We start from the raw sequence: 12,799 nt of genomic DNA on the forward strand, positions 1-12,799 counted from the left end.
CTCCCGCACGTCGCCCCTCGCAGCCAATGCGCGGCCCTTCCTGAGGGCACCTCGGGTCAAGCCCCGCCCCGCCCCGCTCCCATTGGGTGGCCTGCGGTAGGGCCGCGACCCTGCCTTCTGATTGGCTGTCGCCGAAGAGGCTGTGACGCCACGCGATGGCGTGATGCAGAGGGAACCATAGAGCGCGGCTGGCCGGGGTAGAGCGGCGCGGGCGGGGCGCGATGGGCCAGCCCGGGAGGACCGGGCCCATGGCGGGGAGCTGGGCGGCAGGGCCGGGACCGGGGCCCGGCGGCCTCTCGCCTTCGCCGCCGGAGATGAGGGTCCCCCCGCTGCCCGCCGCCGGCCGGAGCCGCTGACTCGGTGCCACCATGGCCGCCTGCGGCTGGAACGCGCTCCTGGCTGCGGCCAGGCCCAGGTGAGGCGGGGTCCTCGGGAGCCGGGCCGGGCTGCGGGGGGCGGTCAGCCTGGGACCGGAGGGTGCTGGGGACGGGGGGGTCTTGCCGCCCTCACCGCGACCGCTGCGGCGTGACCGGGGCTGCTCCGCTGGTTCCCGGCCGGGCTGCGCGGCAGAGCGCCCCGGACTGCTGCGGATCTCCGGTACAAACCCCGTTTGTCTAAAACGGAGGGGTTTCCACAGCTGTTGCAGCGCAGGGCAGAGCTCTGGTACAGAACCATGGAAACACTGTGGTTGGAAAAGCCCCTCAGGACCACCGAGTCCAGCCATAACCCACCCCAGCACTGCCCCATGTCCTGGGAACCTCGTGTCCGTCTGTCCAGCCCTCCAGGGATGGTGACTCCAGCACTGCCCTGGGCAGCCTGTCCAATGTCCCACAGAGCTCTCCAGCGCTCAGCCTGGCTCTTCCAGTTCCTGGGGGAGGAAAGGGGCAGGAAACACAGAGAACTCTGTTCTGTTAACAAATGTTCGGTGAGAGAAGGGGCCTTGGCTGTTCTTTGTGTGCAACTGGCAAATTTTAGCCGATGTGATTGTTTAATGGCTTCCCAGAGGCAGCCTGAAACCTTGACTTATTTTCCCCTAAAGAGAAAAGTTTAAAGCATGAGGCATGGTCTCAATATTTTGCCTGTTGCCGAAGGACAGGAATCTCAGTTGCCGAAGCAGCCACAAGATCCATTTCGCAAGATTAATTTGGCACTAAGAACAGCGATTTGTAACACTTAGGTACCTTAGTTACTATTACTTACTTGAACATCTCTCCAGTTTCAGAGGCTCCCACCTCCTTGTGCACCCCAGTCCTCCGTACGCTCCAGCACTTGCCTTTGTCCAACTTGTGGATTCTCATCTAGACCGGACTTTGGTCAGAGACCCTGAGAAGCAGCGATGGTTGTGTCGGGCACCGTCGGGCACCAGCCTGCGAACGTTCCACGCGTCCGCCTGCTTGCGTCAGGAGCCCCGGGCCGACCCTCCGCCCCACCAAAGCGCCGTGAACCGGGACACTAAACCTGCTAAGACTCCAGCAAAAAACATCGTAGAGACTCCAGTGGGAAAAAAGTCCTTGCGCCAAAGGGTGGTGGATGAGCTGAAACATTATTACAATGGGTTCCACTTGCTGTGGATCGACACCAAGGTGGCTGCCAGGATGGTGTGGAGGCTGCTACACGGCCAGGTCCTCACCAGGAGGGAGAGGCGAAGGGTAAGTGCCAAGCGCATGAACGCCTTGCCAAAGCGATGCATTGGGAGGCTGACTGCACCGAAAGAAGTTAAATCACTCAGTTCCCACTTTGGAACACTCTTTTTGTCCGGTCGAATGATAATTTCTGCCGTGCTCTTCTCTGTGCAGCTGCTGCGAACGTGCGCGGATCTCTTCCGGCTGGTTCCCTTCCTCGTGTTCGTCATCGTCCCCTTCATGGAGTTCCTGTTACCTGTGTTCTTGAAGCTCTTTCCCGAAATGCTGCCCTCAACGTTTGAGACAGAGTCAAAAAAGGTGTGTGTCCTTTCTAGAGACGCAGACTGCACGTTCCCGGTCGTTAGAGCGCCTGTGCAGCTGCACAGAGAGCTGCTGTCACCCACTGTCGTCCTCGCACACGTCTGGGTCAGACGGTCCTGGCTTATTCCTAGACAGGAGAGCAGAACGTGAAGATCATTCTGTAAACGGTGATCCATAGGGAAGTGCACAGCGATTCCATTTTCTACAGTAACCGAAGCCTCTTTGCTTGCAGTACTGAAGTCCCATTTCTTTCCCAGAATCCCTTCTGATTTTCAAGTGGAATTTTTAATTATGTTTTGTTCCCTTCATGCAGGAAGAGAAGCAGAAGAAGAGGCTCAGTGCAAAGCTGGAGTTAGCCAAGTTCCTGCAGGAGACCGTGGCAGAGATGGCCAAAAGGAACAAGGCGGATACAGGACAAGGCAGACAGTTCTCTTCCTACGTGCACCAGGTGAGCCGGGCTGTGCCGGGTGACGGCAGCAGTGCTGACAGCAGCTTTGGTGCCGCTGGTTTGAGCAGTCAGGGTGGGGTTTGTGTGAAGATACAGAGAGGTTTGGCAGCGCAGAGCTGTCCCGTCAGCTGTTGGTAACTGGGCTCCCTCTCGCAGCCCATACCCTGGTGAAATGGGTTGTAGGTACCAGCATTTCCATCCTGGAACAGCCACCAAAGCTTCACCCTGGGAAATCCTTTAAGCTGCCGCTCAAACTCTGTTTCACTTTGGCGTTTCAACTATGTAATTCTGTTTCCATTGAGAGATGGGAACACCAGTGTGAGAAATGGGAGGGCTCTTTCCTTGGAGGGGGAAGGGGATTCAGAACCTGCGATTCTCTTTCACTTTGGCCCTGGTGCCTCTGCTTTGCGTAGATCTGTCACAGCGGCCACCGGCCCAGCACCCAGGAGATCGTGCGCTTCTCCAAGCTGTTTGAGGACGAGCTGACCCTGGAACACCTGGAGCGGCCGCAGCTCGTGGCTCTTTGCAAATTGCTTGAGCTGCAGCCCATCGGCACCAACAACCTGCTCCGCTTTCAGCTCCGGCTGAGGCTCAGAACCATCAAGGCGGATGATGAAGTGAGTTTTAATTAGCGCAGACGTGGCTACTGGGGTGGAACGCACGCTTCTTGCAGTCTCGGGTTCTGCCCTCTGAGTCACAGGCTGCCTGCTCTGCTTGGGGCGTGTGCCACTGCCCACGCGCCATCCTCCGGCGTGGAGTTTAACGTTCACGGGACAGATTCTGACAGTCTCCAGAAAAAGAGAGGTTCATCTTCGTGCGCCCTTGCTGCCTTTGGTGACCCCCAAGATGTGGGGCGCTGCAGATATTGTCGCTATTCAGAACACCCTTATGTTTTTGTCTGGAGTCACACTAATTGTAAAGAAGGGAGGTTCCAATTCTGGAATAAATATCACTAGGAAGAGGCAGCCGGTCCTGACAGGCAGGTGCAGCTTAACCATGGGTTTGGCTTTCAAGCCTGCAGTCCTCGCAGTTCCCAGGGTTACCTGGTTTTGTGTGAAATCTTCAAACCTGTAGGATCACTTGTAAAAGTGAAATTGTCAGTACTTGGGGGGGAAAAAAAGCTAATCAGGATCCAGGTTTTCCATCCTCTGTAGCTGACGCCTGTCCGCTGCCAAGGACAGAATGGCCTGTGGACAAAACCCTGTCTCACCTTGTGCTGGTGGGACTTGATGCACATTTACCTACACAGACACGTCTTTTGGCCCAAGCTCATCAGGTCACCGAGGGCCTTGGCTCACTCGGTGCCGAGGTGGAACGTTCCCTTTCGTTTCAGATGATCGCCAAGGAGGGGGTCGGCGCGCTGAGCGTGTCAGAGCTGCAGAGCGCCTGCAGGGCCCGCGGGATGCGCTCGCTGGGGCTCTCGGAGGAGCAGCTCAAGGAGCAGCTCAGACAGGCAAGTGTGGTTTCCTCATGTGCAGGAGGTTTCTGCGCAGCACGGAGCTTTAAGGCCTGAAGCACTCAGGTTATGCCTTAAAGCAGCATCAGGCCAGCTGGAAGCAGGATGAAGAGGATTGTGGGGGGTGGAATATGTTTTAAGCCTCTGAAGTAGCCAAGACTTGCAGTAGAGCCCACACTAGACTTTCCTAAGCATTCAGACGGTTTACAGGTGCTGCTGTGGGTGCTGTGTTTGTGAGCTGTAGATAATTCAGAGTGTTTGGCTGTTTGATGTTGGTACCTCACTGGTAGCTGGAAACCTGCTCTCCAGTGTGTATCCCACACAGTATTCTCAGCTCTGCAAAACTATTTCTGCTCTTTGTGGTGACTTAACTTGGCCAAACTCAAGATAGCCTGAAGATCTTTAAGGACAAAGAGTGCTAGATAAAGCCAATACGAAATAACTTTTGCTTCTGTTTCCCACTCGCAGTGGCTGGATCTGCATTTAAAAGAGAACGTTCCACCTTCTCTGCTCCTGCTTTCCCGTGCCTTGTACTTAATAGATGTGAAGCCACAGTCTGTTCCGGTTCCACAAAATAAGGTGCGTTGTTTGAATAAAACCTTCAGGTTAATGGTTTAACCATTACACGTTACAAAAATGAAGCACCGTGACATGAATCTTGTTCTTTGATCCTCCAAGCGGACTAAAGTTGTAACCGTGCGGAACTGTCTGTTCCTCCGTAGATAAGTGGAGCTGCTGAAACGGTGACATCCGTTCCCGAAGGGCGGGAGGTGCTGGTGGATCCTGCCCCTGTCGTACAGGGGAGAAAGGTGAGAAAAGAGCGGTCTGCACGTTGCTGTATTCACAGAAACACAGAGACTTCGGTCCGGGTGCACTGAGCGCAGAGGAGCCAGCTCAGGGTGCCTTGTGTTCAGCTCTCCTGGTGAATTGTCCGGGACAAAGAGCCAAAATACCTGGAGTGAGAAAACCAGAACACGTGGTTCTCAGCATGAGGCTGAAGTGAATTCCTTCCATTAGTCCAAGCTAATAAGAGCAGCAGCTGAAATTAAAGGAGAATATTGTGTCAACCACTAGAAATAGTTCCAAATAGTGCTGTTAAATAGTGTAAGGGAAACGCTGGAAACACGAACATGCATCTTTCACAAACACGCGTTGCAGGGCCCAGCCTTGCTCGGGCGGGAGGAGGGATGGTACGGGGTCTCGCTAGAGCTTGGCTTTCTGAGGGGGCTCTGCGACTTAAAGCTGCTTTTTCCTTCAAGAATGAAGAGTTTGTGTCTCAGACGACAGAGAAACTGCCAACCCCGGAGATGTCAGTTAAGCCTCCCCCACAAGAGGTAAGATTTTAAAGAGCCCTCAGCTTCCCAAAGGAGAGCGTTCATCGCACAGCTCACACACAAACTGGGGAAACTTGTGCCACAGGATGATGTGAACGTTAAGTTCAAGGAGCAACTGGAGAAGCTGTGGATGAGAACTGCCTGGAGAGCTGTGAATGTGCAAATACCACGTGTGACCTGTGTCAGCAGTGTTAACTGCCGTTTTGTATCTCTAGAAGTACTTCTACAGTGATTTGCTTTTCTTTCGCCCATTTGCTGTCTGTGGTATTTCATTTGAGTTCAGCTGCTCACGTGTACACGTTGGGTGCCACCTCAGGCAGGCTGGGAGTCCAGGCTGCGTTTTATCGGCAGAGTGCTCCTTTACCCTGGAGAGCTGTGTTCACAGCAGCTGTTACTCTCAGAGCAGCCTCCTGTAGCAAACGGGAGGACACCGAAAAGAGGTTTTGAATTTTAAGCAGCATTTGCATTGGAACTGCCTAAAATCTGCGACTTTCTCTTCCCCCAGACTAAACTGGAAGCGGCTCAGAGCAGCAAGGCCGGCGCCAACGGGGCTTAGGCTGGAGCCTGGGGACGGTCCTGTGCTGCCACAGGAGCTTTGGTGTCTGCGCTCCCGGGATGGGAGGAGCGGGTTTGCAGGGGCTGCGGCGCACAGGAGGCGCCAGCGCCCCAGGGCTCCGCGTGCGCTCCACGCTCGCTCCTCGGCCAGGCCAAGGCTGTCATGGGGCACCCGCCCCCCACTTGGACTGGATCCCCTGCCCTCACCAGTTTAACTTATGCTGTAAATACCTAAATTATGATGCAACTGTCTGTGTTCCTACTGATCAGGTGCTCTAAACCTTAGGAGAGGCAGCTCGTCACTGTCACAAAGGCCTGGGCGCAGGATGAGTTAGGCTGCAAGCCCAGTAAAGCCCGTTCTACAGTTTGAAATCCTCCGCAGGACCCTACCCACATATCCAGGGCTTGCAGCCCGCTCTGCTCCCACCATTAAACTCAAGCTCTTGGTCCTGGTTAGCACGGTTTAACCGATAACCGGTGCACAGAATGACCCGTGTAGCCCTGGCCTGAGCTGTCACACTCGTACCGCGGTGACCGGAGCTGCTGGAAGGACTGGAGGGCTCAGAGCAGCACAGTGCAGGGACGGCGGGGGCGCCTGCGGCACCAGGACGGGCTGCACCGGGCAGAGCTGCGCGGGTTTAGGGTCTGAGGGGTCGTGCAAGGCACCCTGGGGACCTGCACACATCTGTGGTTAAACCTGCCAGGCTCGGACTCGCTGCGTTCACAGAGCGGTTCCTCGCACACCCTGGCGTTCACGAGTTTTTTGGTAGACCCTACTGAAAACCTGGTTTTAACGTGTTAACTTTTATTTTTACTTTGTCCTATGTAAATATCCAGAAGTGACTCACATGATGGGTTTTAAATATATGTATATTTATACTTACTGTAAAATTAAAGTTAGACTTGGTGCTAAGTAGAACGAAACGTCTTTTCTAGAGGTCAGACAGCAGTTGACTCGAAGAAACCAGTCGGGTGTTACCTGCACTGTAAACGTGTGGCAGAGGCTCCGACCAGCGATGCAGCAGCAGCTTGTGCAACCCGCGTGCTCCGCTGGTCCCGCACCCGGTACGCAGCGCTGAATAGTTGTGTTAATCGGTGGTCGGTATACGAGAATAAGCGTTCTGTTAATAAAATGTCCATTTAGCAGAAGCCTCGTCTCGCTGGTAACGCCGACAGTCGCCGCTGTTTGAACAGAACCGTGAGCTGGTGTCTGCACAGCCCACTGGGGCTGGAAAAGCACCTGTTCAGTGCAGGATTTCACTGGCGCTGAGCACCGGGATGGGTGCAGAGCCCAGAGAACGCGGGTGATTTCTGTACGATGGCTGGAGCACGGAAACAGCGAGGGGTAATTCCTGAGTTCAGGGTAAGCGGGAAGAGCCTTGCGAGGGGAATGTCTGCGATCAAAGCGCACGAGCTGGGCTCACAGAGCCAGCCCAGCTCAGCGCACCGAGCGATCGGAGGGGACTGATCCCTGTCCCGCACCAGCGGGTACGCACAATTCCGTCACCATCCATGATTTTTCCAGCTCCACCACACCGCCCCAAACCGCTCTCTCTGCCAGCAGCCGATAGTTCACATCACTGCCACCAAGGGACGTGTTTTCCTAGCACAATGGGAAGTAATTACTCTGCGTATGAGTTGTGCAAATGATCCTCGGTCGGTGCTGTCCTGGCACTGGGACCCACGGCTGTGCTGGGGGCTCTGCCAGCTCCGTGTCCCCGCACCTGTAACCCTGGCCCCGCCGGCGCGGGGTCGCTGGTCCGGCACTGGGACACGGCCCCTTCCCGCCGGTAGATAGCAGCACCAGCCAGTTCTCCATCGAAAGCCCCAAATGAGCCGCTGGGATCTAAACCGCCTTGTTTGGGGACAGCCCACCCTGTCCCTGAGCCCCGTGCGCCCAGCTCCACCCCGGGGCACCTCCCGCTGGACAGGGCTGCGAGCCCACGGCAAAGCTGGGGCTGCGGGCAGAAACCTGCGAAAGCCTTTGAAACCGGTGCAAAACCCCCCACATCCCGCGGGCAGACGGTGAAACCCCTTGCGTTCACACCGGATCCTGCCGCCAGGTACGAGGGGCATTCGGCAGCCGGTACCAAAGCACTCAGACCGCGCACGGACCGGTCACGGCGGCCACCGCGCGGGGCCGCTCGCTGCTCCTGCTGCCCCCCGGTGCGCCTGGGGCCACCCCCCGGGCTGGAGGGGACACCCCGGGAGCAGCTCCCGCCACCAGCCCCCGGGGCCGAGCAACACGGATCAGCCGCGTGTCCAGGACGCCGTGGGGCCGCTCTCGCTCCGCAGAGCTGGCTGCAGCACACGGGGAGCCCGGGCCCCGCACGCAGCCGCAGCACCGGCCGGGGAGGCAGAGGTTGGGTGGGAAGTTGTTTGTATTTCCAATTAAGAGCCACGGGAGGGAGCGTTACCCAGAAATGCCCTCTCGCCGGAGCCCGGCTGAGGAATTCCAAATTCCCAGAGTCAGCCGCTCATTAGTGCAGCGTAATGAAGCGTTTTCGGTACCGACCAGACTTCAAAGGTTTCTGTTTTCTCTGCAGCAGCTGAGCTGCGAAGCCCAGAGCCCTGTGGGACTTGCACCAAGAACAGGTTCGTCCTCCTCTGCCCGACGCTGCACCGTCCCACACGGACCCAGCCCAGCACCAGCTGAGCAGCATCAGCCCATCAGCATCTCGGGGTCAATGACCCCATGGGGACCGCAGGACAGACGCTGCTGCAGACCCGACACGCGCTCTCGGGACGGGCAGGAGCACAGAGCAGGAGCACAGAGCAGGAGCACAGAGCAGGAGCACAGAGCAGGAGCACAGAGCAGGAGCACAGAGCAGGAGCCGCTCCTCTGCCCCTGCTGCCGCAGCTGCAGCAACACCGCCCTGTTCTCCACCCTCCCTCCGGGGAGCAGAGGCGCTAAACCCGAGGTACCCAGGGAGTCCGACCCTGGAACAAGGGTTCAGGTGACACCGGGTCCCACAGCGCCCTGCAGCGCCCAGAGACGAGCTCTGAACTCCTCAACAACCAGGAACGGGGTCACCAGCAGCATTTGCAGAGAAACCCAGCTGCCCGTGGCTGAGCTGCAGGGGCAGGAGCCGGGAGACCCCCGACCCGTTCCACAGCCTCGGTTGTGCAAAAAAAATCAACTGTTCCTTAGAGAACAACAGTAACAAAGACGAGAGCACAGAGCCCCAGCGCGGGGAGCACTTACCGGTGGTGCTGGGGGCTGCAGGCTACGGGGCAGCCATAGGGCAGAGCCCTTCTCCTGCCCCACATTTAAAGGGGCTGGCCGGCCCCCTGCCCAGCACAGGCTCCCCGGGGTGGGGCCTCGGGGCTGTGTCCGCAGGGCCAGGGGTCCCGGGGCAGGGTGCTGCCTTTGGGGGCCACGGTGCTGCCTTTGGGGGCCACGGCACCCTGGGGTGCACCCGGTTCGGGATCCACAGGAGACACCCCCTGCCGGCTGGGGAGTTTTCAGGGGGTTTGGGGAAATCACAGTTGAATTTCAAATTGTCGGGGGCTTTTCTGGGCTGGGTGCAAGAGGTAGGCAGAAAATTACCGAGATAATACCCTTAATTTCCTGCAAATGTTCCCTTGCACGACTGCCACTCCAATAGTCCTTAAATACATCTTAGGGGAACATCTGATGCCACATAATACAGGATAATGAGGGAAGTCATCTCCTCCCGCCCCGTGTTCCAGGCTGGTGACTGCTCCAGCTGCTGAACCCGGCTGAACCCCTCCTGGCAGCGTCCGCAACCGCGCAGGGAAGTTCGAGGTGAAACGAGCAGATCGTGGTTCCCCGGGCGGCTGCTTCGCCAGCTGGGCTCAGCCAGCCCAGAGGAGCAGCGGCTGCGCCCGGCGGGTCCGGCAGCCCCTGAGCATCCGTGTGAGGTGCTGGGGACAGGGGTTCCCCAGCCCCGTGCCCATCCCAAATGCACCCAGCCCGGCTCCCTGTTCCCCCAGCCCCGTGCCCATCCCAAATGCACCCAGCCCGGCTCCCTGTTCCCCCAGCCCCGTGCCCATCCCAAATGCACCCAGCCCGGCTCCCTGGGTCACTCCTGCGCGGGCGGAGGCTGAGGAGGAGGCTGGTGGGAGGAAGGCAGGGCCGGCCTGCGCTGGCTCAGGGAGCAGCACATTCCTCTGCTGAGAGGTTTTGCAGATGGAGGGCGAGCAGGGGCTGGTGTGGAGCCCGCGGCATCACCCGGGGCTCCGGCTGCCCATCCCACCCGTGGGCGAGCGAAGGCGTCCCCGCAGCCCCGTCCCCGCTGCGCTCTGCCGTGCCCGCACCGCGCAGCCGTGTGTGCCAGGAGTCGCTCTGTGTCTTTTCCTCCGGTGTTTTTGATTTAGAAAGATCTGGAAGCTGGGCCGTGCTCTTCCCTGGGTTTCCCGCGCTGACCCCAGCTGCACAGCTGAGCCACCAGCTTTGGAGTTCAGCCTGAGAGTGAGCGCAAAGGGTGAGCAAACCCTGAACACAGAGTGAGCGCAAAGGGTGAGCAAACCCTGAACACAGAGTGAGCGCAAAGGGTGAGCAAACCCTGAACACAGAGTGAGCGCAAAGGGTGAGCAAACCCTGAACACAGAGTGAGCGCAAAGGGTGAGCAAACCCTGAACACAGAGTGAGCGCAAAGGGTGAGCAAACCCTGAACACCCTGAGCACACAGTGTGAGCAGGCACTGAACACCCTGAGAACAAACTCTGAGCAAGCCCTGAATATTCTGGGAGTGAGCACACGGTGTGAGCAAACCCTGCACACCCTGAGCAAGCACAGAGTGAGCAAACCCTGCACACAGAATGAGCACAAAGTGAGAACAAACCTGCCCCTGTTGTGGGCGAGCAGGCGCTGGAGCCAGGTGGAGGTGGGTGAACCCAGGGAGCTTTGGGCCACTGGCGCAGCTCTGCACAAACCCATTTGCGACCAAAAACCCCTGCACACCCCCAGCCGCTTCCACCCTGGCACCTTCCCGCACCCCTTTACCCACAGGCACAAGAAGGGGAGAGTCAGCAGTTTTTGCTACATGACCCCCCGCGTGCGCAGAGGAAACGACCCCGGCAGAGCCCCAGTGAATTACTGGATTCTGTTCTGCAGAGCCGGGCGAATTAACCACCGCAGAGCTCCAGGGCCGTGTGTGCCTTGGCGTGGGGAGAGCTTTTCCAGCCGCGCTGGTGCCAAACACCCCTCGGGCTCCCCTCGGCTGGGACAGCCGGCTCCGCCGCCGCTTCATCCTCCCCCGGCACCCCCCGCGTGGCCGATCCCGGCCCAGAGCCGGGCTGTACGGCACCGTGTCTGCCGCGTCCCACCGGCGCACGCCGTGCCGGCGTGGGGGCAGCGGACTGCCCGGACACGGGGGTTCTGCTGGATGCTGGTTGGAAACACCCCCCATGCCACTGGTCTTTGCGTCAGCCTCTTCCGCAGAGCGCCACGGGGAAAGATGCACGCTCAGCACTTTCATAGCAGATTAATATTCAGGGGGAAAAGCACTGATTTAGTGAGGCCCAAGCACAACAAAGGCTGAGATTTATAGCCTCCTGTGTTGGAGCGTTGCATTCCGAGCAGGCTTTCTGCCCCGTTGTACGTTCGTAGCAAAGGAGAGGGAGGTTTACACCAGCCCCGAGTCATGGAGAACGAGGGCTCCGTGGCCAAACCGTGCAGGATGGAGCCCCGGCTGTGGCGTGGGGCTGCTGGGGGTGCGGGTCCCCTGCCTGCCCCACCAGGCTGGGACACGGACCCCGGGTGCTGTCCCCGCGTCACCTGGTGCCCAGGACCCCCCACGGATGGGGCGTGGGGGGCAAAGGGGCATCCGCTCCTGCAGCTGCGCACATCTGGCTGCATCTGCCCCGCTGACAGCGGCCCCTGGCCAGGCTGTGGGTGGCCGGGGGGCTGGAGCCAGACCCCTGGGCCCCGCTGACCCCACGTCGAGGTGGAACCGCGGGGAAGGGTCTTGGTGCGGCTGGCGGGCGGACAAAGCCCAGCTCAGGCTGAGCGGAGCAGCCAGGCCTGGGCCGGGGCCAGGGGATCGGCTCGGAGCTGCACAGCGCAGGCTTTAAAAGGAGAGAAAGAGGCAGGCGAGGAGGGGAGCAGACAAAGGGTGTTGTGAGAGCCAAACACGCAGCCCTGGCCCCAGCGCTTGGCAGCCACCGATGCCCAGTGTTCCCCGCCACCCCCTCGGGGTCCCTGTGATCTCCTGTTGCTTTGGGGCCGTTTCCCAAGGGTCCCCATCACACCCATCCCTGCAGTCCTCCGGGGCTGCGGCTGGGTGACAGGCAGCGCGGTGCCCCCAGAGCTCTGCGTGGTATCTCCAGGGCTGTGTGGTGTCCCCAGAGCTCTGCGTGGTGTCCCCAGAGCTCTGCGTGGTGTCCCCAGGACTTTACGTGGTGTCCCCAGAGCTCTGCGTGGTGTTCCCAGGGCTCTGCGCGGTGTCCCCAGAGCTCTGCGTGGTGTCCCCAGGACTTTACGTGGTGTCCCCAGAGCTCTGCGTGGTGTCCCCAGGGCTCTGCGCGGTGTCCCCAGGGCTCTGCGTGGTGTCCCCAGGGCTCTGCGTGGTGTCCCCAGGACTTTATGTGGTGTCCCCAGAGCTCTGCGCGGTGTCCCCAGGACTCTGTGTGGTGTTCCCGGGGCTCTGCGTGGTGTCCCCAGGACTCTGCGTGGTGTCCCCAGAGCTCTGTGTGGTGTCCCCAGGTCTGCAGGAGCCACCGGCCAAGCCCCCAGGTCCCCAGGGGATGCTCAGGGGACCCCCAGCCCTGGGTGCCCGTCCCTCCCCCGTGCATTAGCAGCACTGCTGGAGCTGCTCTGCTTATTATCATATTTAATTGCCCTCCTGGTAACCCCAGGAAATGAGCAGGAGCCGCGGGAGCCGCGGTTGCTGGTGATGTAGACATGGGCTCCATCCACGGCCAAGTCGGCCCCGGGGAGCGCGGTGATTTACGGAGCCCCCAGCCCCCCTCCCCCCGCCCGGGCTGCCAGTTTAATCCAGGACTGTGAATTCAACATCAATCACTTGATTAAAAGCTCTACTTAATTTAGGAGGGGGGAGCGGGGGGCAGAGCACAGCTGATCGATTTAATTTACACA

At 59.2% G+C, this 12,799-nt stretch overlaps 1 protein-coding gene across 1 annotated transcript; it reads left to right on the forward strand.

The window, feature by feature from the left end:
• The first annotated feature begins 155 nt into the window (after positions 1-155).
• LETM2 (leucine zipper and EF-hand containing transmembrane protein 2) lies at positions 156-6,872 on the forward strand. Its single transcript, XM_065856838.2, has 10 exons — positions 156-415; positions 1,217-1,649; positions 1,797-1,940; positions 2,257-2,391; positions 2,805-3,008; positions 3,725-3,844; positions 4,316-4,426; positions 4,570-4,656; positions 5,107-5,181; positions 5,687-6,872. Exons 1-10 carry the CDS (start codon positions 369-371, stop codon positions 5,735-5,737), a joined length of 1,407 nt encoding a protein of 468 aa, XP_065712910.1. The 5' UTR covers positions 156-368; the 3' UTR covers positions 5,738-6,872.
• The last annotated feature ends 5,927 nt before the right edge of the window (positions 6,873-12,799 follow it).

The sequence above is a fragment of the Patagioenas fasciata genome, chromosome 26, assembly GCF_037038585.1.
Source record: "Patagioenas fasciata isolate bPatFas1 chromosome 26, bPatFas1.hap1, whole genome shotgun sequence".
Classification (NCBI taxonomy): domain Eukaryota; kingdom Metazoa; phylum Chordata; class Aves; order Columbiformes; family Columbidae; genus Patagioenas; species Patagioenas fasciata.

Coding starts and splice junctions, on each gene's coding strand:
- LETM2 (XM_065856838.2), top strand. CDS start 369: ATGGCCGCCTGCGGCTGGAACGCGCTCCTGGCTGCGGCCAGGCCCAG. Junction 2,392..2,804: donor TCTCTTCCTACGTGCACCAG/GTGAGCCGGGCT, acceptor TGCTTTGCGTAG/ATCTGTCACAGCGGCCACCG. Junction 4,427..4,569: donor TTCCGGTTCCACAAAATAAG/GTGCGTTGTTTG, acceptor GTTCCTCCGTAG/ATAAGTGGAGCTGCTGAAAC.